The sequence below is a fragment of the Acinonyx jubatus genome, chromosome F2, assembly GCF_027475565.1.
Source record: "Acinonyx jubatus isolate Ajub_Pintada_27869175 chromosome F2, VMU_Ajub_asm_v1.0, whole genome shotgun sequence".
In the NCBI taxonomy this organism is placed as follows: Eukaryota; Metazoa; Chordata; class Mammalia; order Carnivora; family Felidae; genus Acinonyx; species Acinonyx jubatus.
Genome location: NC_069394.1, coordinates 5002555 through 5030062, shown reverse-complemented (window position 1 = coordinate 5030062; position 27508 = coordinate 5002555). Strand labels below are relative to the sequence as shown.

The following is a 27508-nucleotide window of genomic DNA, read 5'->3' as shown; positions in this document are numbered from 1 at the left end:
CCCATAACTGTAAGCCTAGTGAGAGGGATCTTCAAGTGTGTTTGCCCTGTGTCCCCTACAATTGGGGGAACATAGGTCCTGGTACCTGAATCATCTTGCATATATCCTCAGGGGAGAGGCTGAGGGTGGCTGGATTGGCCAAAGGAAGAGTGAGCAGGATTGCAGGGGGAGAGGGTTCCCCACCCCTGAGGGATTAAAGTGCCTTTGTTCATTTCCCAAGGACCAGATATGGGTTTTTTCAAGAATATGCCAAAAGAGCTTCCAGCAAGGAGTGAATGGCCCAGGCACAGGAGGCATCTACATCAAAGAACTACAGTGGGGGAGTGAGCAAGCTTGCCTAATTAGTGGGTATATCCCCAAAGAATGCATAGGGATACCCCAAGAGCAAAGGGCGCAGTGATTCAAACTCTACTGAGCCTTGCCTGCAATTGAACCTGTCCTATATGACCTCTGCTCCTCTGTAATCCCTTAACTCCTGACGGAGCGTGACCTTGTGAGACCCACACACCCCTGCAGGGAAGGAGGCAGGAACAAAGAGGAGGCCTCCCACCGCCCTGCTCCTGCCCTGGGAGTTTCCTGACCTCAACAAGCCTGAAGCTGGGGGGTGGCAGAAGCAGGCAGGGGAGGGGGGCAGTGAAGAGGTCATAAACTGGATGAGAGGTTAGAGTTTTGGTAATACCCTCGAGTGGCCTTCCTGATACCTGAAACAGGGACCATTTATTTATGACCTGACGGAATCTACAGCTAACAGCCTGCCCAGAGTAGCAGGAGCGGGATGCCATGGATCGGGCTGAGAGGAAACAGTTATAGGAAGGAGGAGCGTTGTCTCCTGCCTGTTGAATCGGCACGTCACAAGTCAACGGGTTTTCAATTTTCAGAGAGTTGAAGCACAGAAGCAGATATTTGGGACAAAGACGTGGGATCCAGGCAGGCTCTCCTCTGATTCAGAAGAAGCCTTGAGGATTGCAGCCTCATAGGGTCATCAATCTGAAGACCTAATTAATACCGCACCGGAAACGAATGGAGGTGTCAGGTATGAGAAGGTGCCAGATACTAAAGGCAAGCAGTCAGGAGTTGTCTGTGCACCCAGCACTTGAGCTATCTGCCTGAAAGGCACGCAGTCTACAGTGACCGTGCAGACGCTCCCAGCCCCACTGCTGGGAGCCAGGCATCTGGGAAATGTTCTGAGGTTCAAGGCCAGGAGGTGCCCCAGGGACGAGGAAGGGTTGGAGGAAGGAAACCAGGATTTGGAGACTTCAGGGACACTCACTGCTGTTCACTGTCTGTAAAGTGGAGATCCACCTTGAGCTGAAAATCGACTTCACTTAGTGCCTCTTCCACCTGCAAGAGAAACAAAGTGGAAGGGATTTAGCAGTCATACCTGGCCCAGATGAAAAATGTAGCTGGCCTAATTCCCAAAGTTTAGGAAAAGAACCTCACTGCAACGTTAATGTCATTTACTCATAAAGCAGAATTCCCATGCAGAGTCCATAGAACTCTGGTTGGAGGGGAGCTCTGTGAGCATTATGAGGAAATCAGAAGGAAGGGATTTATGGAGTCAAATGGGGGAAAAAGCCAATTTGCAAAAAAAAATGTTAGGCAAGTTTTCTATAGCGCAGGCCTTTTGAGCCCCTTACTTCCCAAACAGATTTGATCTGGAATCCTTTTCGGCAGGAGGGAAGTGTCCTGTAGCACCTGCTCTGGGAAAGGGGGCTGTGAACTTGCCCGAAAGAAGCCCCCTTTGGCTAACGATGGGAAAATGCTGGAGGTGACATCATCTCTGCCCTCGGGCACCCTCGCCAGGTGGGCACTGCTGTCCATGTGTAAGCAGGGGATGCTGACACCCAGGAAAGTGGGGGTCATCCCCCAAGAGGGCTCAGCTTCATAAGAAAGCAGATCTTTCTTTTTTTTTCTTAAGCTTATTCGAGAGAGAGACAGAGAGGATCCCAAGCAGGCTCCGCACTGACAGATGTGGGGCTCGAACTCATGGAGCCAAAGACCAGAGTCAGATACTTAACTGACTGACCCACCTGGCCGCCCCCAGATCTTTCATTTTTGGCTTGAGGTCCATTTCATTCAACCGTTTACACTTTGAGACACGTTGGCATTTCCTGTCCTATCCACAGCTGCTTTCATTCTTCACTTTCCTATTTTCCTCAATTATCAAAGGAATCTATTTGTTCTACCTGCTGGCTTCTCACCTACATCTAAAAGGTGGTACCCTCTGCTCCTCTTTTCCCACTTCCAACACCATCCCACCTTCAGGAAGGATGCCTGCTCAACACCAGATCCTTCCGCTGCCGCTGCTCAGCGGGGAAACCTAGGTGAGCACTACACACTTGGGGCAGGGCATGAGTTCCTCCCCACACCCAGGCTGGACGGAGCCCTTCTACCCTGTAACCCACAAAACCCTGGTATCTAATTTCTATCTTGGCATTCAATGCTTCCTATTGTAATTGTTTCCGGTTCATAACCGGGAAGCCCGGGACCCAAATTGTTTCTGTCTAGTCCTCGCCAAGCTGCAAGTTGCACCTTACAAATTGCAAACATTCAAAAATCAGGCAACCTCACATTTCTATTGCAAGTTTCCAGCTTCTGTTAAAAAAAAAAATCCCTGGACCCGGCAATGCAGGCCTGGCATTTGCAAACTTCACTTGGATCAGGCTCACGGTGTTCACTGACAATCCCCATCTGGCCTGTGGCTAAATCCCACCCACCCCCCACCCCCCACCCCCCGCCACAGTGTCCACAGCAATCAGTCATCATTAAGGGAGAGAGTAGTCTCAATTCATTCTGGATCCCCAGCTCTAGGAATAGAGCCTGCCACATAGAAAGTATTCATGTGTCCTGAGGAATAAATAAAGCTCTTCTCCACCCCCTCTCCTGTTGGTTTTTGTTTCTTTGCAAAATGTCCTCATCCTTCAGGGATGGAAATCTCTTACCCAAAGGCATCTTTGGAAACACGTTCCTGGTTAAGCAGAACTCAGGCACAGACATATGGATGGAATTTATCTTTAGGTCCCCAGGGTTTTAAAATGTGTTGGAGAAAAAAAAGCATTTAAAAGTTAACATTTTGCTGGATCCAAGTGCTATGAATAACTTCCTCTGCTAGCTTTGTTTTGCATAATCACAAACCTTGCTTCGTACACACAACCCAGGCAGCTGAGCCTCCTGCCGCCCGTTCCTCGGAAGTGGGACTGGCAAAGGAAACCCGCCTAACCTCCTCCCGAGCGTGCTGGCGAGAAAAACTCACTGTAAGCCCCAGTTTTAAACTTGCTGCAATTCCTTTGGAACTAGGAGCGGAATCCCGGGCCAGGGTTGAGCCTGGCTATGGGTTTACTGATGTCTCAATAAATCTTGAATTGCAAGATGCTCCAGGATAAAGTCACTGGCTTCTCTAACCATTCAATTAATCATTGGCAGTTGGCTGCCTTCCCCTCCCTCAAAATACACACCCTCGTACATGGGCACGTGTGGAAAGGTGCACACACCTGTGCATGTCTGTATGTGCACACGTGCACGCCCAGCCACTGATGCATATCACTTGGTTTAAGACATCACCTCCCTTTAAGAGTCATTGTTTAGGGGCACCTGGGTGGCTCAGGCTTCGGCTCAGGTCATGATCTCAGGGCTCATGAGTTCCAGCCCCTCTCTGGGCTCAGTGCTGACAGCTCAGAGCCTGGAGCCTGCTTCGGATTCTGTGTCTCCCTCTCTCTCTGCCCCACCCCTGCTCACTCTCTCTCTCTCTCTCTCTTAAAAATAAATAAACATGAAAGAAAAGAGAGAGTCATTGTTGAGTAGCAGGAAGCAGCGTGGTGTAGCACTGAACATAAAACCAGTAGCCTAATATCCGCAGAAGAGTTCCTATGCAGCAGCTGACTGCCCATTCTGTCTTCTCCAATGTGGATAAAACAGAGAATTCAAAACTATTGTCGCTCATTCACAAATGAGAACATTGAGGCTTCATGTAGGAGTGAATTCCCAGTTCAACCTCCCCAAGGTCAGCTGGCGGGTGAGTCCCACAGCCCAGATTCAGTCAAGGGTCCAAAGCTTCTTTGGCCTTGTTGTGTGATCCCCTCTGTGTTGTGGGTATGCCTTCCCTCCCTGGTTGCTTTCGACTCCGCTCATGATGCTGACTCTTCTCCATTCTTAGCTTCTCTCCTGAGCTGCATCACAGCCAGTGGGGGAGGAGGCAGCTTCGGACATCGAGCTACATGTGTTCAATTCTTGGCTGTAGCCTGCACCAATCAGCCCCTCTAAACTGGTTTTCTCAGCTGTAGATGAGGTTAAATATTACTTCCTCCTTAGAGAGCACTGCTATTGTGTGACTAAGAAAATATACCCAAAGGGCTTAACACAACATGTGAGCCAAGACCATTCTTTTTTATTATTATTTTTTGAGTGAGAGAAGGAGAGGGAGAGAGAGAGACAGTGCGTGTGTGTTGGGGGGGGGGGGGCAGAGAGAGAGGAAGAGAGAGAATCCCAAGCAAGCTCCATGTTGTAGTGCAACTGACTCAATCCCACGAACCATGAGACCATGACTTGAGCCGGAACCAACCAACTGAGCCACTTGGGCGTCTGCAAAGACCATTCTTATAAGTATTAGTTATTATTGTTATTTCCAAATTCCTATGGACCTGGCCACCAGAGGACCCTTCCTACACCAACTCCACATGGTGGGTCCACATACTGGTCAGAAACCCAGGCTTTTGTGGTCAAACTGCCGGGGTTCAAATCTCCACTCTACCACTTTGGTAGGTGACTTTGGACAAATCACTTCTCTACATCGCTGTGTCCTCCTCCATAAAGCAAGTGTTGCAAAACATACCACAATACCGTAGCAATGGGCTGCTGAGAACTTCCAAGCAAAGCACTCAGTGCAACGCCCACCACACAACACACGTCGAATACATATAAGGTGGTATTAGTGTTAAGATCCTGTGGTTGTTACTATAACTCAGCTTGCATTTCTATCACTTCCCAAAAGTGATCTTCTCCCAGCTACCCTGGACCGTCAATGGACCCCAAGCCCATTTTGTGGCCAAACCTTACGGTCAACTCCCACTGAACTTTCTTGACTACGCGATGTGCTGCACCCCCCACGCTTGAGCCCAGGTCCACAGGCCCTCGGCTGAAACACAGCTCCCTCTTTCCACACATCCTCACCGTTGCTGCCTCTGCTGTGGTGCTCCCCAACACCCGCGTGGACCCTAGCACTGCCTCCATGTCCTGGGGCTTTGGGCCCTACTTTCCGTACTTTTGCCAGATGGACCTTTCCAAATCCCAACTCTCCTCCTCCTGATTCCTGAGGGCGCCCCCCGCTTTCCCAACAGGTAAACATACGGTGTCCGGCAGGGCCTTCATGGTGCTAACTGCTGTGTCTTCAACTCTCCCGTCCACTCTCGTCCCTGCACCATCCTTCTGGAAATGATGCTTTCTTCCCCAGATGGGAGGTCTACTTCACTGCTTTTCCCCTGCCCTCTCTACCCTTGGTCTCAAGAGCTGTTCACAGCCTCCTGCAGAAATTCCACCCATTCTGTAACAATTCAACGCTTTTAATCAACTCCCTGCCCCCTCAAAAGAAAACCCTCTGCCTGACTCACTAGGTCTGCGATGGGCTCAAGAATCTGCATTTTGAACAAGTAATGCCAGGAGACCGTGATGTGGGTACAACAAGGAATCACACTTTGAGAAATGCTTTTCTTTTTTAAGCCTATAAACACGCAGCCTTGTTGACAAAGACTTTTTGATGTAATCTGCCCCTCATCCTCCTCAGGGCACCAAGCATCTTGTGGTTAGTAACTATCCTTTTTGCTTTGGCTGCTGGGAAACTTGGTGCTGAATGTGCGAGCTTCCATTAGCAACGCCTAGTGCCATGTTCATGCATTTCAGCCTGTTACATTTAGCCCTATTTACATTTAGGCTTCCAGGCTTCTCTGCCCCCTTTTTGTGATTTTCCTTGACTCTGGCTCAGTCTGTTGTTATTGTTGTTTTTCCTTTTACTGTTCTATGCATTTTGTCAGCCTTTCCAAATCCTCTGAGGGATTACACGGTGTATATAAATTAAACAGCTACCCTACTTGGACACTCACTCTTTGCAACCGTCATGCAAACATCCCATCTTATGCCTTAAGCGGTGACTGCTTCTGTCCACGGCCATCTCTTGCACTGACCTGTGCCCTCCCAGGGTGGAAGGCATCTTCACATCTGCATTTCTCATAGCATGCACAACGGTATGCTTGATGCATAGCCACCATGTAAGTGTCTGTTGTTCACAATGATGGCTGTGCGCATGCCGGAACATGAACTCTGGACACCTGGCAATAAGCAGTGTTTTTGTCGTCCAAAGCAGACAGACACTCACTGGAAAAGAGCTAATGGAACCATTCTTGATATGAAACATTTATGGACATACCCAATTAATTTTAATTGTCACTGATCTGGATATAATGATTAACTGTAGCATTCTTTGCTGCTGTATGGATTACTCCAACACAAATTATTAGCTTGTAGCAATGAATGATTTGGTATAAAAAGGAAGCCACACAGACTCCCTGTTCAACCTCAGAACAGAGGTTTGTTACAACCTGACCTGAGCTAAACTTGGGTGTTGGGAAAGCCTACAAAAATGCTGGGGTGGGAGCGAGTGGTGGAATTCAGATGGAAGATGACTGAGACACCTGAACATTGTCTGAACCCAGCCTCCCAACGCAACTTCTGCCCAGAAGGCCTTTGAGGTCAACACAGCAAAGGATGATGGTCGACAAGAGATACAGTAATGTTCACCCACCAGAACCTGGGCGAGCCAAGCGTGAACACGCAGCCTGGTTTGGGGTTCCTTAAAACTCAAAACAATCTCAGGGGTCTCTTCCGAAACTGGGTCCAGGAAGGAAGCTGATGATATACTCAAAATGAGGAATCCATGCCGTTCAGCAAAGAGATAACTCACAAGGGTGCAGGGAGGATTTATGGAAAGCCACGGATGATGGCCAGTGTGTCAGGACTGGTCACTGCAGGACGTCCTTGATGCCCTGGACCAAGAGAGGTGGGCCAAGCGAGTTATCAGAACTGGAGGGAAAGCTCCATGGAGCGAGCCCCCTGACCTGAGCTGAGACCTTGGGTAGATGTTTCACAACCAGTTCTCAGAAGGAAAACTAAAAACCCTGATGGGCAGCATTGCCGAGTTCTCTGGTATAAATCTTTCCACCACAACTGATTGCTGGCCACCAATGTGACATCACTGAGTGGGTGAATGGGGAGCTGGCAAAGCATGTGTACCTTTGGGTCACTCAAGCTAGCCCCAGCACACGAGCTAGCCCCAGAATAACAGCTAGCCCCAGCACGCCAGTGGACAAGCAGCTCTCTCTGGCCCAATGGGAGCCTGGGGAATGTACTCTCTGGCCCCACTCCCCTCCCTTCCTCCAATCAGGGCCAGGCTGGACCCAAACAGAACCCAAAAGAGGAGGATGCGGCTGAGTGGTGCATGCGGTCAGCCCGGGGGTCCAGAGCAGGTGGGGAGGGCAGAGGGCAGACGCTCCAGTAGTCAAACGACGCGCCCAGCTCAAGGAAGGTGGTTTTGGTCTTTCTGATTTCAATGACAGATAAAGTGTTCGTGGGCACTGTGAGGGCATAAGGAAGAAGGTGACCAGGGTCACTGAAGGCTAACAGGCAACACTAGGGATACTCATTCCTGTTTGGAAGGAAGGGGGCCCCTCCTAAAAGGAGGAATTTCAAGTTCAGTTTGTTCACTACACCAACCAAGTCACCTGCTCGCATCTGCTGGGCAACTCGGACAGAGTCCCACGGCAGACACTGGTGTTGCAAAGACAGACGGGAGGCTCTGGCCCCGGAGAAGCTCACAGATGGGAAGTTGGGGGACAAAATCTAAGACAAACACCGCGCCCTTCTGACGAAATCAATGGCTTGCCGTCACCCAAGCATAACCTCCCCCTTCCCTCCCGTCGCCCGCAGCGCTAAGGCCGCCCTCCCCCACCACCTCTCTAACTTCACCTCCTGCCCCTTCCCTCCACTCACTGTGCAAGACATCTCGGCCTTATGGCGTTAGCTGGGACACATGCTACCTCAGGGCCTTTGCCCTTGCTGTGCCCTCCTCCAGGGATGCTGTCTTCCCGAGCTCCTGGCGTTCCTGGGCACGTGGACCCCAGCTCAATGTAGGCTTTTCAGGGAGGCCTCTCCTGACTATCCCTTGTCCTCAGGGAATAACCTCCACCCCGTGTGGAGGCTGTGCAGGAGCTGAGCGCTGGGCAACCGTGAAGAGAAGTCATCTCCCGGAGTTGGACCTCCTCCACTTTGGGACCAGTGATGGCTTCGCAGGACCCCCAACGGGGTTCCAGGCCCCCCCTTCCTGCCCTTGCAAGTACATCTCACCACAAGTGGGCTGAGCATGTCGCCACGGGAAGCTCAGGGATAGGATGTCCGTGACTTATTTATTTGACTACACTGAAATGTATTGATCTGCCAGTAAAATATAAGTCCCGAGACACCAGGGGTATTTCCTTGGTCACTATTTTATCGTTAGCCCCTCGTAGGTGCTCATTGGTGGTACTCAGTAAATTTGCATGGATGGATGGATGGATGGATGGAGGAAGGAAACATGAGCCACAGTTTTTCACCTGTAGCCACACGGTGGAACCTGGTCACTGCGTGGACCATAAGGACTTGGACGGAAAGGAGGGCCTGACAGTAGGAAGAGAGCACCTGGCCAGCAGGAGGCGCTCTGCACACCATGTGGGGAATGTGAGTGGGGGGACCTGCTGCCGAAGGACCTTCCTAAAATGAGAATATACTTCCATATCGTTAAAGGCATTCCAGCAGGAAACGAGCAGCTGGAGTGCGACAATGGGAATCAGAGGCGGGAAGTGCGCGCAATGCCTTAGACTCCGAATATTCCCTCGAAACATGCTAACCTGAGGAATAGACAGTTTTCCTTTTTTTTTTTTTTTTTAAGGTTTATTTATTTTTGAGAGAGAGAGACAGACAGAGAGAGACAGAGCATGAGCAGGGGACGGGCAGAGATAGAGGGAGACAGAGAATCCAAAACAGGCTCCAGGCTCTGAGCTGTCAGCACAGAGCCTGACGTGGGGCTCCAACTTGTGAGATCACAAGATCATGACCTGAGCCGAAGTCAGATGCTTAACTGACTGAGCTGCCCAGGTGTCCCAGAATAGAGATTTTACAATCAAGCTTCCAACAAACGGGACGAGACCCCCCAAGGTCAGTGGGCTTCACCTCATGCTGTTGCCCCTGCATGGACTGCCCTTTCTATTTGTCCTAGTCTGAGGGACTCTTAGTTGGTGCATCTCAAAGCCAGCCCCTTGGTGGAAGCATCGATGCCTCCCACAGAGCTCATCTCTCCAGCCTCGGGGCGCCTTCGTTTATTTGTGCCTACAGCCAGCAGAGTGCACGTCACCTGCCAGGGTGCTGGCTTCTATACCTGTTCTCCTACTCGATTACCAAGCCCTCGAGGGCACAGTTCCTGCCACTTTCTCCAGCTTTGTCCCTCATCCAAGGGCCCTGCCCAGAGCCCTGCACAGAGCAGACCGTCGGTGCCTGCTGACCGTGACAGAATGCCTGCCCAAACAGATGAACAAACAGGCAAGGGAAGAAGGAATCAAAGCCTCAGTAAGTCGGTTAATGGAAACTGTGTGGGACACGGATGGAGAAAGTACATGAGTGAAAGAATGAGTACCGGAAAGAACAAATACATGCATGAGTTCTCTAAAGCCATGAATCCCTGTCAGACTTTAGGGCAAATCCACAGCTTGTCCGTCACTTACCATCACCTGGGAATGGCGACAAAAGGCGGGAGGAGGGGACGGCACCTCGTGGCTGGCGGCAGATTCTACCACTTACCCTTTCTCCGTCTAAGAGCAGATGAGCTCGGAAGATCACGGCGTCATTGATGGGCACCTCTTCATTCCTGTATAAGATCTGAAAGATCCGGCTGTGCACGGCGTTCTCGTGGGCGCAGGCGGAGTGCAGGCTGTTGCCGTCTGCAAAACAAATCCCAGTAAGAGCCCGTGAGTTCCAGTGCCATACTATACCCGCAGGGTCCTCAGGGGTCAGTCCAGCCCAAAGAAAGTAATGGCCCCCAAACGCATTGCGATGTCCAAAGATTGAAATCACAGAAGGACTCCTGTCGAGTGAACTGGACTGGCATCTCAGAAGAACCTTACTAATCCCTTACACACCCTATGATCTTGTCGTGCAGTGCTCCGTGGCTGGAAATCAGTGGCTGCTAAATTCCTCACCTCTCACCTACTCACCTCTATGAAGCCTTCCGTAATCCTCCTCTCCTGAAATCAGGGAGGAAGAGAAGAACAGAGAAGATACGGACAGAAACCTCTTCCTCCTCCAAGAACTCCCCAGTGCCCCTAGAATCTCCCTCCTGAAAATGTTGTTCACATCATGCATGATATGGAGAACACTGTCTTGAGTTTTAGGTACGTATGCTAATCCTCACTGTATTAGACATCAAGGTTTCAAAGGAACTCTGTGTCTTCCAAAGCATTCCAAAGAAACTCCAATTCCTAAGCACTGTCTGTGAATCAAACCCAAGTTCAGGAAGACTCACCTGTCTGATGATGACAGGAGACTTTACTGCACGCACCGGCCAGAGGTATGGAAAGCAAGTGGGTGAACTTCTCAGAACCACTTAACACATAAAGTGCACACCAGGGACAATATCAAAATATTCTCAAATAAGTAATGCTAATATTTACACAAAACAAAGCAATGATTACCTGTTCATAATAATGACCAACCACGTGGCACTTTACAGCTTCCAACAAGCTTTCACGTTTGCTACTCTTCCCTAATCCTCGTAGGAACTTGCTAGAGAAGATTTTACTACGGATGGAGAGACCGTGGCTCAAAGGAAAAGAGGCGGGCATCTTGGTGTCTGCCATGTGACGAGGTATTGCTTGGATTTATCCTCACGCCCATCCGTTTAGCAACCAAGGAAAGAAGTCTCGGGTGAATGAATAAAATGCACCTGTCGCCTAGCCAAAGGCAGGTCCTCTATAAATCACTACAGAATAAAATAAATAGCATGTTTGCAAAGAGAGCCCAGAAGATAAGAAGAAAAATCAGTGCAACCAGCAGAGAAAAACAGCTCAACTGCCTTGTGCATTGTCCTCAGATAGCCTGAAGAGTCCCCTGGAAACAGGGACAAAGGGTCACTGCCCGCCCCCACCAGGGCACAGTGACACACAAACCAAGAGCTGTCTTGTAGCTTCAGAGGAAGGAACAAAAACACGTAAAATCCCAGGTCATTACCAAGACTGCTCAGATGTGCCTGCTCTAATTTGCACTTCGTCATGAAGGAAATAAAATTACTGGGCTAATGCAGCCCTATTTAGACCCGTTGGATTCAAATTGATGCGGCCTTTAAATAGAAGTGATCCTTGTGTGCAAATGCCTTTCTGTTTTTATTTGCTACACCAGCTCTTTCTCTATCACTGTCAAGGCCTAGTTGATCTGTCAGCCGGCCCGACAGCACGGCAGAGGATGGATGGGGTAAAGACTCTGAAGGTCAAGAGCAGCACTGAGGCGTCCAGTACCAGGAGGGACAGCCAGCAAAACAGTTCAATCACCCAGCCTTCTTGGGCAGGTGACATCACCCCTTGTAACAGCAGCTTTCCATGTGAAAAACGGGCATATCCACCCTGACCTGGGATCCATATAGACATAAAGAGCATAAAATAAATCAAGATCCTAAGACCAGGCACATACTGGGTGTGCAATACGCGGTAAGATGACGCTTTGTGCTCAGAGAAAGGTCTGGGCGCTTTCTGTCGAAGACAATTCCACTGGTTGCATTTCTATGAGAAATTAAACTTCTCTGATTTTTGAACAGACTGTCAATCTAGACCACAAGACTCCATGGTATCTAGAGATCACCAAATCCCAAACGGCCCCATTAAGCCCAGGATGAGGCATTTCTTACGCCTGATGGGACTTCCTGTGTCATCTTCTCATTACTATCAAGTAGGACATCAACAGGTATCTCCTTGCAAGGGAAGGCTCGTCAATCACGGACACCGTTTGGGATTGTGGGCCCCACTGATGCGGTGCTTGCCTCCTCCCCTCAGTAAGGACAACCCACACTTGGACACCTTACCCATCATCTTGGCTCCCTCCTCCTGCACTCTGAAGGAAATGCTACTTTCTTCTCCTCCACAAGGCCTCTTCCTAGAATTTCTAGGACTGGCTCTCCAGCTTATTTTATGCAGCCCCCATGGGCAGACGGAAGGTTCTTGTTCCAGCTCCCCCTCCTTCTACGCACCCAGAGATCCCAGGCACTGGATGCCCAGAGATGAAGAAAATGTGTGTTCTCTCTACCCTCAAAGACCCTGGGATACTTCGGAGGCTGCCCTTTCCTGGCTGGGGAGTAAAGAGCCACATCTCTCTTTAGAATGTTTTTACTTGTCAGGTGAGCAGATTCTACTCAAGTGACCCAGTGAGAAGGCAGAGATTAGCGTCTCCCCAAATATCTGTCTGCTGTTGTGCGTGGCAGGGTCGGTACCATGCATAAGGATCTGAAAGGACAGTTAGAACTTCAAGAGGAAACAAGGTAGATGCCTGGGTGGCTCAGAAGATTGAGCGTCCGTCTCTTGATCTCAGCTCAGGTCTTGATCTCAGGGTCGTGAGTTCAAGTCCCATGTCAGGCTCTCTGCACTGAGCGTGGAGTGTGCTTAAAAAAAAAAAAAAAGGAAATAAGGAAGTGGAAATAGGCAGAGGAAAGAAGGTAGGAGGAGGAAGAAAAAGGAATGGAAAGGAAAAGGAGAGGAGAAGAGCAGGGAAAAGAGAATAGCACAGAGGCAGAGGAACTCCTTAATGGCGCCCACTGTTCAAGGGATGAGTTTCGAACAGCTCAATCTGGAGTTTCAGGCCAGAAGGCCAGAGTAAAAAGACTTTCAGGTTCTCATGGGGTTTTTCCCCCACAAAAATGAGTGATATCAACAATCTGCATTTCGGCAGTGTCTCCAAACGTCTGTAGCTCGAATGATGACCTTCCCTCTGCCGGGCGTCCCCGCCCACCCCAGGGCCTCCGTGACTGCAGAGTACAGAGTGTAGGTGCTGTTCATCGCATGTGTACCCGGTGCCCCAGAATCCAGGCCTGCAGCCCTCTGGTGGTACATTTACTTGTGCAAGGAACCCCATCCCAATTCCAAGAATATGGCCATGGTTCTGCCTGCACAGCAGAGCCGCCCAGAGAACTAAGTGTGTGCTAAATGGTCAAAACTCCGGGAGATTCTCTTCCAACCCTCCAGGCCTGAGGCCAGCCAGGGGAGGCTTGGGCTGTTGGCAAATGAAGATGCTGAGAAGCTACCAGCGAATGTCTTCAACCCCAGGCCATATTCACACATGAGAATCCTCTAACAGTTGGAGTAAGAGCGACTCAAAGTCAAGACATCAGCTTTCTTATCCCGTTCTAAAGAACAGGACATCCGCAGTAAGGCAGACTTGCTTTCTAAACTTGCCCCACCATTTTCTCACCATTGGCCTTCGGTGGGCCATGAAATCGGAGTGCAAATAAGGCAAGAATCATGCCCTGCCTGATTTCCATAGTGAATCTAAGACTCAGACGAGATGAGAAATAAAGGGGTATGTTTAACTATAAAATTCCCCAAACCCAGCCAGACTCCCTAGTAAGATAAAGATGATAATGATGATGATCTTTATGCCAGGTGATTTTCTGGCTATTTCCAGGAACAGGAAGGACAGAAGGTTACCTTGAAGCCAAACGTTATTATTTTTTTTCTACCAGTTTCAAAGAATAGGCAGAAAAGAAAACCACCTTGAAGCAGGTGTTCACTGTTTCTCTAGAGAATGACCAGAGCAAAGTCCCATATCGTCTAAGTGTTTTATGGCTGGTAGGGCCGGGGAACACTCATTGCCAAGTTAGAGAGGTAGGACATGACCTTCTGTGACCCCATCAAAGCTGCTTCTTTTCTTGGAGACTCTGTCCCCAAATAAAACAATCCACACAGGGAGAGAAGAATCCCCTGGGAGCAAACAGCCAAGGTGTTGATGACTTTTTCTGAAGTATGGAAGTGGGGAGACCCACCGGATTAGGACAGACTTGCCCCAACGAAAGAGATGTCAACATCCTGTATGGATAAAGCATGGAATACTGTTTCCTGGAAATAAAAGTAGCTTGAGGAAAGCTGGAGCCCACTATGATGGCTCTGGATGTTCACAATGGCTCCAGGGTTCACGAGTAGAAGGTTGGTTTGGTTATATCATAAGCTGGAAAGTTCTGTGCATCCATCTAACCTGGCACAAAGGTTGTACTTTGAATAGCAATGACTGAACATATAAATGTCACCTGAAAAGTAATAACCTGAAGTCCTGAGGCAGGGCCCCCAAGTCCTATGCAGATGGCTGAACAAGCAAGCTCATCGTTGAGGCTACGAGCTTCTTGGAGTTCTAAAGAACCACCTTCAACAGAACATCCGTGTGGCCATGAAAAGCCCTAGTAGCCTGAGAAGGATCAGACCCAGTTCTTTCCCAACCTGGCTTTCAAAAAAGAAGCCCATTTTGGGGCGCCTGGGAGGCTCGGTCAGTTAAATGTCCGACTTCGGCTCAGGTCATGATCTCACAGCTCATGAGTTTGAGCCCCACAGTTGGGCTCTGTGTTGTCAGCTTGGAGCCTGGAGCCTGCTTTGGATTCTGGGTCTGCCTCTCTCTCTGCCCCTCCCCTGATTGCTGTCTGTCTCTCTCTCTCAAAAAATAAATAAACATTTAAAAATTTTTCTTAAAAAGGATCCCATTTCATTTTATAAGCCCAGGTCTTCTCAGCCCCCGTGAGATGAGGGAAGCAGGTTAGCATTTTGCTAACAGGGCACTTAGATAAAAAAAAGCACTTTGGTGAGATATCTGCAGAGATGTGAATGGACTTGTACCTTCAATTTTTGAAGCACATCATATTGTCATTTGTATAGCTATTTGAAAAAACTAAAAACATTTTTTTGTTTTACTTTATTGTTTTTTTTAATATAATTTATTGTCAGGTTGGCTAACCACAACGTATACAGTGTGCTCTTAGTTTGGGGGGTAGATTCCCATGATTCATCGCTTACCTACAACACCATGTTTATTTATTTGAGAGAGAAAGAGAGAGCAGGGGAGGGGCAAAGAGAGAAAAAGAGAGAATCCCAAGCAGGCTCCATGCTGTCAGCACAGAGCCCAAAGCAGGGCTCGATTTCATGAACCGTGACATCATGACCTGAGCTGAATCTAGAGTCGGATGCTTAACCGACTGCACCATCCATCTAAACTCCCCTAACAGACATTTTTCTTGCTTTCTACCTAAAATATGATGTCCCTGGAATATTGAAAATAATGTGCTTTAATGAACAAGGATATGAGTTTATGCCTTATCCATAATCCCAAGTGAATATGTTTCTGTGGGTTTTTTTCTTTACTATAAAACATATTCATTTATTCATTAACTCCTTGTTAATCACCTGCTACATGTCAGGTCCTGTGCAAGACACTGGAATTTGGAACTGAACAATCAGAGCTCCCCGTGGAGTGTATCTGTCCCACACAGCTGTCCGTGGATAGGGAATGGGTAATCCCTGAGCTGCTCATCTCCACAGACACCTCCTTGTCTGAATGAGTTTCTCATCTCTCCAGACACATCGAATCATTTGCATCATCTTGTATGGCCCACCTAACCAGTTTGGGTTGAGGTGGCAAGCCCTGGGTTGCAGTCTAGACGTCATTATGTATTAACCGCACGACGTGCAAATGTCTCTTCTCTGTAAGGTGTACTACATGCAAAACTGTTCGCCCACTGCAAATCGCTCTACAGAAGCTAGCCTGGGATTGGTCTGAGTTCTAGGTACTTCAGATCCCTTGTCTCACTTGACCTTGGGTATGAGAGTCTTCATTGTATCCTCATGAAGAAGCTCAGGACCACAGAGGTTAAGTTACGTCCTCAGCGTCAAAGGTAGTACATCGGGGATGCCACATCTTGTACTTTTTTGCACCCATTCATCCCTAAGCTTGTTTCCTCACATATGTGTTATGGAACCCAACAACCACACAGGCGGTATGTTAGACATAATGCCAGTCACTGGTGATAGCACAACAACGACAAGGAAGAGTCTTCAGTATTTAGTCCAACATTTCCCAACTTTGTTCTCTCCTCGCTGGACTCACACTACTCCATCACTTGCGTCTTACAGAATAACAGCCGAAGTCCTGGAATGATGTAACTGTGGGCTATGCATACTGTGGTCACTCGGGTCCACATGGACCCAACCCATGACTCCATCATTGGTGAGTGCAGGGTGAAGGAGGCGACACTCCCAAGTTTCCGAATCCCAGCGGTCCCAGCACTCAGCCTACTCCGCACGAAGACTCAAGTTACACAGAGATACCGTGGCCTGGCAGAAATTCCTGCTTACAGAAACTAATCCAAAGCACGCAGAAAAACCATCACTGAACCTACTGAAAGGGAACATGGCTGCAGGTGCAATTTAGCAGCGAGCCCTGTCCCGTCTACACCGAGCGGGCATAATTACTTAATTATCACCACTGCAACCCACCTGTCAGAGGGGGCCCAGCCAGGCCAGCACTGGATACCTATTCTGTCAGCCCATAATGTGCACTGCTATCTCATCTCAAATGTGAAACGCCAGCGCGTCGCCTCTAACAGACTCCAGTGACCCAACAGCTCACCCACCCGCCTCCTTTAGATGGGACCTAACCACCCGGCCAACTCAGGTGTTTCCATCTGCATTTCAACTGCAGAGTGCAGTACATGGCCTCCTGCTTTTGCAAGGAGAAGACACAGATTTGAGTGAAAAGCCACGGATTTGCCCTGGGTTCTCCACTTGTACACTGTGTTCCTGTGAACAAGGAACTTACCCCGGTCTGAGCCTCAGTTTCCTCCCCTGTGAAATGGGGATGGGAGAGAGCATTCCTGTTCGAGGGTTGCCAGGGTGGAGCAAGACAACCAGTGACAGCACCTGCTATAGGGACTAACCTGTAACAGGTGCTCAGAGAAACAGCCATGCGTGTACTGCCACATGGACAGGAGTGTGTAGCTGATGTGACTATTAAAAAGTACTCACAACATGGGCTCTGGGCTGACTCAGTCAGTTAAGCATCTGACTCTTGGTTTCAGGTCAGGTCATGATCTCACAGTTCATGAGTTCGAGCCCTGCACTGAGCTTCAATCTCTCTCTCTCCCTCTCTCTCTCTCTCTCTCTCACAATAAATAAATAAACTTAAAAAAAATTACTCACAGCAGAATTCTACTGGCTACTAGAAAACTCTCAGGGAAAATGCAAGGGGAAGCCTCAGTTGCCCTCCAGCTCTGGGGAGCTGTCAGGAGCTGTCTTGACCAGGGCAGGGGCACTGCCTGCAAGGACGGAGAAGCACGCAGAATCTCCTTGCTTTCCAGCTGGGAGATGTGGGGTGAGATTTAACTCCCTCCACCTCAATTCTGAGCAAAAGTGACAATAACAATATGACTCCAGGGGGCAGCGAGATGGCTCCTTATGCCTGGCCACCTTGCTTCTGCCTCGATCCCATGGGGTGTCTCCTCCTGCACCTCCCACCTCTCTGCACTGTAGACTTCCATCAGGGTGTTCGACCCACGTCTTTTCTCTCCTATGAGCTCTTCTCTCCTCCCACGGTCTCCGCAGGGGACCCTAGCCACTTCCAGCACTTTATACACCACTTAGAAGCTAAGAGCTCTCAAATGTGTGACAAGAGTCCCATCCCTCCCACGTGGGTGCGCGCGATCCCTCAGCCCTGAGACATTATTCCTTTGATGTTGGATACGCACCATAAACTCACACATCCAAGACAGAACCTCTGATTTTGTTTCCCAAATGTGTTTCTCCTGCCGTCTCTTACCCACAGTCGTACCATGCCTCCTGGCCATCTCTGATTCCTCTTCCCCCTCACCCCCTGATCAATCATCTGCGAATCCTGCAAATTCACATTCAAAATGTGGTTCTGATTAATCAAATCCTTTCCGTGTCCTTTCAGGATTTTCTCTCAATGTTGAAACATGCTTTTATTATTTCCACTCTTGCGTCTATTCATATGAAATATAAACCGGACGTCATCACCCCTGATGGCACTTAGAATAAAATCTAAATTCTCTACGATGTTATCGCTGGGCCTAAATCATCAGTGTGGACGCTGCAGTAAGGTGAGGGCTTAGCACAGAGCCGGTGTTCTGGGCGGTTGTCCGGGCCGGACAAATATTTATAGAATGTCTGGCTGCCCAAAGCTCCAAGTGACCTAATCCCTGAGAATTTGGCAGCGGTGTTTAATAAACATTTGAGGAAGTGAGCTGGATCTCAGCTCGAGAGCTAGCTCATGAGGCTGGCTCTGTCTCCTGCTACGTCCTCACAATGGGCCAGCACCCACACCGATCTACGCTCCCCGGCAAACAGCAGGCACTAAATCCGCCTAAAGGGGCACACTATGGGGTTTTCTGGGGTGTAAGGCTTTGTCTCCTAATCCCGAAACCTATTGTGCTGGTAAGTCATTAGGAGACAAAACGGGAGGCGAAGAGCCCTGTTTATGTGGTTCAGACTTTCCAGGGCCATCTGCCTCAGCCATATGCTTCATATGCAAGGAGAACCAAGAAAAGCAGTGATTGCAGCTAATCAAATATTTGTGGGAGCAGCAGCGGCCACGCCCAGGGCCAGTCACAGTCCCCAATACGTTCCGAGGAACACAGAGCCACTCTCCGGCCCACGGTGACCGTGGCCTGACTGGGAAACCACAGGATGTGGGGGACAGTCGTGACTTGCTCCTACAATGGCAGGGAGTGCCCACAGTCAGCGCCCAGTAGGTGAGAACAGGTGGTCACTGTCTTTTCCTTCCACAGAAACAGAACGTCCCTCTGGAGGGAGGGCTAGCCCCACTGCCCGGGGCTGCGCCAGGACTGACCAGTCCAGAAAGATCAGCAGCCTCAGCCCTCTTCTTGCTCCAAGGGCTACATCCAACCCTTCCCCTCCCCAAGCCAGGAAGTTCTTTTCAATCACAGGACATTCTCACCTGGACCCTGCCCTCCTATGCCTCACCTTTCCCCTATTGGACTCCTCCGTCCTGTTCCTTAGGGCATACACCTGGGCCATACCTATACTTGGGAAAGGGGACAGAATATCCCAAACTGGTTAGTGCAGGCACCCGCCAATCAGAATAACGCCAGGCAGAGTGATGAGCAGGGTCCTGCAGGCCATGCGCTGTGCCAGGCATAACTCCTTGATTTAAGGATCACAGGGAATATGAGCATCTGGGGGAGGGGCCAGACCAACTAGCCAATGCGGGGGGGCACTCAAAAAGTTTAGGGCAACGGCTACTATGACAACTGCACACACCAGAGGCACTGGCCGAACGCTGCCCCCGGTTCCAATGAACTAGGCATGTTCACGGCACACACAGGTCAGCCCAGCCTTCCTCGCTGAGACCTGCCCTTGTGGCCAGGGTTCGTGTGCTCAGCTCCAAATCTTTCACCCCACGCCCCTCCCTCTAAACCCCAGGGTGGCCTGGATGGCCTCAGCTGGTCCTCTGGGACATGGAGGCTCCTGCACACCCTCCTCCCCTCCAACAGCTCCTTCTCCTGCTGCTGTACGTCCGTGCCAAATGCCACAGAAGGACCGTCCGTCTGCACATGAACTTGGGAATTATTCCAGGGCCAATGCTCCCCTCTCCAACTCAAACCTCCTCCATCTCTCGATGTCCCCAGGCTCTCCCTTAGAGTCCTGTGCAACCGGATTCCGACGGGTCACCCTGACTCAGACCTGGCCCTGGCTGAGCCTGGAAACTGACCTTCAACTCCACCCACAGCAAACGCAGGACAGAAGGGGTTGCTACCCTGACCCAGCTCTGGGATACTCCCTCCTCTGCACTTCTGCACCTGGCCCCTAGCTCCAGCCCACAGCTGGGCCAGTCTCAGGTGCAGCTGGAGTTAGAACAGCCACCTGCTTATTTGACATAGACACTTCAGGAACTAGAGCTTGAGGTCCTGGTGCAGGAGCTGATTCCTCCCCATCTCACTGGCCTATTTCTAAGGCTCTCACTGTGAGCAAGCTTTCTCTGACTGCTGCAGCCTAGAGTGAATGTCCTCACCTGGGAACCCCACGCATTTACTCCTCAACACCACTTAGCACACAGAAGATGCTACCCTTCTATCCACTTCCCCCCAATACACACACACACACACACACACACACACACACACACACACACACACACACACCACGCACCAGAAATATTCAGAATCCAGGGCCCGTGTAGGACTTAGACTCAAGATAACCCTTGTTCTTAACAAGGGACCACTCTCATTGTGTTTCTTTGAATAAATGCTACAATTTGCTCAGTAGCATCACCTGTTGAATCTTGCACTTCTGACCCATCAGAGGTGATCAATACAGTACCTTTGGTCAATTATACAGATATGTCAAGAAGCTGCAAGGAACATTCCAGAGCTTCTTTAGGCCACTGGGACATGGCGGGGTGTGGGCACTGAAAGGCTTGGGTGAGGGTCTACGTTTTTCCTTAGTACAAGGCCATGATGCCCTTTTAATCAATTTGCTTTCCATAAAATGGAAGTATGATCTCTAATTACAGAGTTGTCATGAGCATCAAGCCAGGAGATGGAAATGGGTGTCTATGGTTCATGATCAATGAACACTATTGTTCAAGGTTCTGATCACTTTCTTAATTATTCTTTTCGGTCAGGAGGTATTACCTTCTAGGAACCTCCACCATGCCAAATACAAGTTCTTTCCAATTAGCCCCGTTTGTTTACTGATAATTCTCAGAGGGTCTAGCAGAGCACCTGCACCAAGGGGGCAATCTGTATGCACTCTTTGAATAGTCTTTTTCCTCTGACATTTTTCCCCACTAAGCTTTCTGCTTCTCATCCATCAAGATTCTGCTTGTGTGCCCCTTCATCGGGACTTCGTCCCTCAGTGCCCCAGCAAGGATAATCACCCCTCCTCTGTCCCCAGAACATTTTGCACCTGCTTGCCAAGAACACCTGTTGTGTAGCATTATAGTTCACTGCGTCTGTCACCAGACCAAAGGTGGCTCTAAGCTTGCAGAGTACATCATTCACCACTGTGCTCTTGGCTTCTAGCAAGGTGCTTGGCATAAAATCCACACAATTAGTACTTTTTGATGAATCGATAGACTCATCTTCACCCCAGAATCCTGCCTCTGTCTCGATGACCTTTCAAACGTCACCTCTTTATGGAGATGTTCCCGGTCAGTGTAGCTGCAAACAGCACAGGCTCTGAAATCTGACCTGTATTCAAGTTCAGACTCTCCATTCACCTGTAAGTTAGTTAACCCTTCTGAGCCTAATGTTCTTCATGTGTAAACTAATCGTGAGACCCTCTTCTTCTACAGGGTCATTGTGGTGATAAGACAATGACTGGCATAGTCATTGTTACCAAAAATGCCACATCTCTTCCACTATAAGTGTCCTTATACTTTTGTTGTGCCGCGTGGTCGACTTTCCAGTCGTTCATCTTGGCATCACCTTCCACCAACCCCCATACTCCCAGCTTCTCTATCCTTACAAGGTATGTGAAGGCATAGACGATAAGCCAGTCATTTGGGTCTTCCCGGTGACCGAGGTGAGTACTTGAATAAACTAAATGCTCAGCAGGAGTCCAGCAAAAATAAGGGTAGGGTTACCCTGAAAGGAAGGCTGAGTCGTCACTAGGAAAGACAGCTTTTCGTTTTTCATCCCTGAGCCACCGTCCTAAGTCTGAGAATCCACACATCCGACATGGGGGCTGGGAGCACAAAGAAAATCACACACATCTATAAACCCATTTCACAGATAGGAACTGGGCGGCTTTGGGAGATGGAGAATCCAGCCCAAGAGTAGAATAAACAGCAGAATCCAAAACCCAGCCTCTTCTCCCAGGACCCTGCCTCCTGGCCCTCCCTGGCCCTGCCTGGATGCTCGCCGGGGCCCAGAAGGACTCTTCCCAAGGATCTCTCAAAGCCTTTGTGTCTCAGCAAACTCTATAACCAGCTTCTCAAAGTCACAGCAGCACCTGCCTGGGTGTCAGCCAACACTTAGCCAGTTGGCTTCGAAATCAATGCACGCCTAGGCCTACGTCCTCGGAATCAATTATTGCAGCTTTAGATTCAATTACCAGATGGCCCGTTAAGTCATGCTCATTTGTCTTCACAGCTCCACCCTGGCGCAGAGGCAATCCTGCAAAGCTTGCTGTTTAATGCACCACAGCCACCATCCGTCAGCCAGGGTAAGCCGTCGGGGTCAGGGGACGGGGGCGGCTGGACGCCCAGGGGGGCCAGCCCCGCCCAACGCGGGGCTACTATACACACCGCTCCACACTCCCCGGGGCCACCCAACGTCTTGGCTCTGCCGGTCTACACGTCTGGGTGAGTTTCTTGGGACTCAGTTGTGCTGAGGTTCACCTCGGCAGCCATAGCATGTAGCATGGGGCTGGAGCAAAAGTAAACGTTTAATGGCCGTTTCGATTATTTTCTCTTCTTCATGTTACATATTCAGCTTCTCCTCAACTAGCTCCTTCCACATGGATGCTAAATGCAGTCAACTTTCCCTCGTCAGAAATAAAGGGCATACAAAACTCAGAACTCAAAGCCCCTCCAGCCGCTACCCTGACTCTCTCCTTGCCATAGCAATGAACTTCCCCAGAGAATACCTACTGACAGCCCCGATTTCTTCCTTGCCCCACGCACTCTGCAAAACTCCCCCTCCCCCCAAAAAAGCCCCACCTGGTTTCTTTCTGGTCCCTTATCACCACCAAGGGAGCACCCTACGCACTGCTCAGATTTTAAGGACAGTTTTCGCCCACATCATGCTCGATTCTCAGCAGGGGCCCACAATGTCGGTCAATTCCTCCTCCTGGAAAGATGTTCTTCCCTCAGCCTCTGAGAAATAAGGCTCCACTCGTTTTTTTCTTGACTCTGGTAGCGTTTCTCTGACTCCCTTTGGGAGTCACCTCTCTGAAAGTCACGGTCCCTCCACACCCCGGTGGTGCTTCCCGCTTCCCTTCCAGTGGTTATTTTACTCCACAGCACTTATTTCCTTGCAGCCAGGATGTAAGCCCTATGCCAGCAATAAATCTGCCTGTTTGTGGATTCCGAGTCTGCTACATAAAATGGAATGTAGCACATGGCCACTCAACAGAACTTACGTCCCTAACCCAGACTCGTCCTCTCAGTTCAGGACCTGTCCGTCCAGTTGATTACTGAAATCTTCCGCTTGGATTTTCGAAGGTACCACACATTTGTAACCTGCTGAAAAGTAACTTTTCCATATCACCACTAGGAAAGAAAAGAAAAAGAAAAAAAAAAAAGCTAAAAAGCTAGTTTCTCTTCAAAGGTTCCTTACTTTGGTAAGTGGTTCTATGATCCGGCCTTGCATAGAAGCCAGCAAAAGGAGAGCCACCTTCGACGTAACCTCCGTCACCTCCCAAATGTAAGCCCCTGGCCGACGCTCCGGCTTTGCTCCATCTCAGCCACCAACGGACTCGCCCACTTGCTACCCCTGCCCTCACCTGGACCACGAGGAGGTTCATTCAGTGCCACCTGCCCCTCATGCACAATGACCCCCCACCATATCTCCAGAGAAGAATGTTTCCAACGTGCAAATAGGACAAAGCTGTTCCCCTGATCAGAATGCTTCCAAAGCTTTCCACACCTCTTAGGATGAAGGAAAATACTCCAATGGAGTCCTCGAAGCCCATTTGACCTTCCCACCCGTCCATCCTCTCCTCACCCTTGGCTCCCGTGCCCCACTTCTCTGCAGCCACACTGGCCGGCAGTTGCCTCCTCGTCAGCATATCACCTGCACCCATTCTGTTCCCTCCACACACTTGGCGCCTCCCTTCTCTGAGGACCCAGCTGACCCCCGCTCACTCACCAGCCCTCAGTTCAGGCGTCTCTTTCCCCAGAGGTGTTCTCTGATCTCCCTCGTAGGGTCAAATGTGTGATTACGGGCTCTCATTACACACTGTACCTCTCTGAGCATCGTGACATTAGCTAGAGTGCAAATGACCACCTCCTGTACTAGACTAAGTGCTCCGTGCACACTAGGTTCTTTCTGCTCAAACAGACCTAAAACCTGGGGAGGAGGTTCGGTAGCTGCTTGGTAGTTATTTGTTGAAGGTGGAATTAAAATATACGTACTATTAGTTTTGTAAAAAGTATAAAGCTATTAACTCAGTGACCTTTTTAATTTAATAAAGTCATTTCCTTATCATCTGACCATTACAAAAAAAGATCATAAAGATAGAAGTCAAGTTATCTGCCTGAGGAAATAAAATTAACGACCAAGCCACAGCAATAACTCCGAAACACCCAACTCCTTGACTCTGCTCATTTATAAACTCTGAGATTCCGTTTCCTCCTTTGAAAATAGGAACAGAACTACTCCAAAGATTGTTCTGAGGATTTATAAAATAATATTTACAAAATGCCAAGCACAGTGCCTGGTATATTCAGTTGCACAATCAACAGAGATTTATTAAGTGTCGTTGGTGCCCGTCCATAAAAATATGGGTCGGCCAGCAACACATATTTCAGCAAGCCGAGATGAAGTACATTTACTTCAAGGAAGAAAAACAAGAACATTCATTGTCAGGAGTCATGACTTTTATTGTGCTTTAAACTTTAACAATATCGACCTGAACTGCTCTAAAGCAAAGCAATCAATACTGGAGAATGTGTGCCCAGGTGAAGCTCTGAAACAGAGGGAGGTGAGAGGGAAAGGGTTCTTTCAATGAGGTCTTGGAATGATGGGGAAAGTATTGTTGTTCATGCTCGCCCCTCCATCTGCCATCCATCCACCGACCCATCCCTCCATCCGCCATCCATCCATGACTCATCCCTCCATCCTCCATCCATCCACAGACCCATCCCTCCATCCACCATCCATCCATGACTCAGCATGAAGCCCCAAGTAAGGAGGACATAACCCCGGCACTTGAGCCATGGCAGCAAGGAAGGGAGAGGGTCTGTCCTCCTGGGACTTACCTGAAAGGGAAAAACCAAAAAAATTCAAGTAATCCTTCAGTTATAATGTCCTAATGCTGCAAAAATACAGACTAAGGGAAACATGACACACTTAATTTGGAGTGGGACAGCTCATGGTCTAAAGGTGAAAACAACCATTTTTCTTAACAGCAACACAGAATTCTTTCAAGAAAACTCTTCATATAATTGACATTATGGATCTTTGATTATAACAATTAATTATCACACGTAAAACAAATTCCCTCATTTTTATCATGAATTGTTTAAAATGATTTATTTTTTTAAAGTCTCATTTATTTAAGTAATCTCTATGCCTCGTGTGGGGCTCAAAGTCATGACCTTGAGATCAAGAGTTGCATGTTTTTCCAACTGAGCCAGCCAGGTGCCCCTGTTTAAAATGATTCATAGGCACCTGGGTGGCTCAGTCTGTTAGGCATCCAACTTCGGCCCAGGTCATAATCTCACAGTTCATGGGTTCAAGCCCCGCATCGGGCTCTGTGCGGAAAGCTTGGAGCCTGGAGCCTGCTTTGGATCCTGTGTCTCCCTCTCTCTCTCTGCCTCTCCCTTGCTCGCTCTCTGTCTCTGTCTCTCAAAAATAAATAAATGTTAAAAAAAAATTAAAAGAAATTTAAATGATTAAAATCTATGTCATGGGTTTTCTTTCTTTCTTTTCTTCTTAGATTTGGAAAATTTTTTGTGTCTTTTTTATTTAAACTCCAGTTAGTTAAAATACAAAAACAACCGTTCTTATGGGTTATTAAAATTGAAGTTTGACAGAGGCCACAACCAACCCTGTGTACAAATGTGAGAGGCCAGACCCAAAAGCAGAGCCCAGGAGGCAGCGGTTGGGAACCGTGGCTCCAGACCCTCCTCCCTTAGGTCAGGGAGAGGGAAGAAAGGATTTGGGAGAGAGCGCGTATGCAGATGTTTGGAGAGAGCCGTGGCTGTGAAGTCCGCCTCTATTTTTACCTCCTCCAATGGAGGAGAGAAAAGAGGTATCATCTCCCTTCCTCCAAGCATGGAGGGCCTACTCAAGGAGCCTGATACAGATCCCCACAGTCTGGGGACCAGAGGGCCAGTTCACGTGTCATGCCTCAGAAGGTGAAGGTCAGCAGGATAGAGGCTGAGGTATTAGGATAAGCTTAGACATCTGGAATTCGTTGAGAGAAAGGAGGCATTATTTATGCACCAGAGCTGGGGCACATGGACTGGGGAGCTGGCCCGCTGCTGTTTCAAGGCTCACCCCGGGGGACCACCTGGCAGGACAAGAAGACCCCAGCAGGGAACGTCTGTGGCTAAAACAAGCCCGGGGAGAGGACCTGTGGGGAAGGTGGAGTCAGCAGGAGGGACTGGAAGGGGCTTGCTGGGGCCTGGGGGTGTACCACGCTAGCCAAGTGGAGCCATGGCCCAAAGGCAAAGCGATAAGGAGACCAAACAGACCCAGGGACAGATCCTGACCCACCCTCTACCTCCCTGAGCCTCAGCTTCTCCTCCTGTAAATGCCAGTGTTAGTTACAAGCTCAGACTGTTGGGAAGAAGAAATCATAACCGTGTGAACAGGCAAAGAGGCAGACTCTTTGATACTTCAGACTTCAAAGGTTGAACGTTCTTCATGACAAAAATTACCTGCAAAGTTAAAGGGCAAGCCACCAGTCAGGAGAAGAGGTTTTCCACCCCATAGATCAAAGACTGGCTCGGGGGAAGACGGGTTTGGCAGGAGGCAGGAAGCTAAACTGTATCACAAAGGAGCAAATTACCCAGAGAAAAAAACCCAAAAGTTGTACAGGGGAAATTCACGAAAGGGGAAATAAAAATAGCTAATGCACACATAAAACCGTGGGTCCTCCTCAGGAAAATGCAAACTAACCCAAGCCACTAGATTTTACCCCTCTAGATTTGTGTGGAGAACTAGTCTTTGCACAAGCTGCCGATGGCAGTTTAAACGGGCCCTGTGAAAGGCATTTTGGGCAGTCGCTGTTTTAAAACATTAAATCTGCGCACCCGATGACGGATTTAGCAGTGCAGCTTCTTGTCACCGCCCCTGAGAAGCTCCCCACACAGCATGCACAGAAATGCTCACTACTCATCACCATTTGCAGAAGTCCCCCAAACGTGTTTAACAACCGCCCTTCCAAACAGACCAGGTTTGTCCCATTTGCAGATTTCTTGTTGCAACCAGTCCCACCCATGGCCCATTTCAAACTGCCAAGGAGAAGTCTCTAAATCCGGGGAGAGATGAGCAAAGCCAGCTCTCATGAGCCAGTGTCAGCTGACTGTGGCTGCTATGGCCCCCAATACTATACGTGAAGAGATTTTGAAAAAGCAAGAAAACCCAACATCGCCATATTACCTCGTGGCGCGCAGAACGTGGAAAGAAATGCAAAGAATATATACCAACAAGTTAATAATGGATTGTCTGGGAAGGGGTGGGGTCGTGCCTTTAGATAGTAGTCAAAGGTAT

General features: G+C 49.1%; 1 protein-coding gene across 3 annotated transcripts in view; it reads right to left on the bottom strand.

Moving 5' to 3' along the window:
* FAM135B (family with sequence similarity 135 member B) overlaps window positions 1-27508 on the bottom strand; it is a 287754-nt gene that overhangs the window by 92303 nt on the left and 167943 nt on the right. For all 3 annotated transcript variants that reach the window (XM_053208135.1, XM_027063841.2, XM_027063842.2), the window contains exons 4-5: window positions 9874-10013; window positions 1271-1341 (exon numbers count right to left, since the gene is read on the bottom strand). In XM_053208135.1, the coding sequence (XP_053064110.1) occupies window positions 1271-1341; window positions 9874-10013 (211 nt within the window). The remainder of the gene's footprint in view (window positions 1-1270; window positions 1342-9873; window positions 10014-27508) is intronic.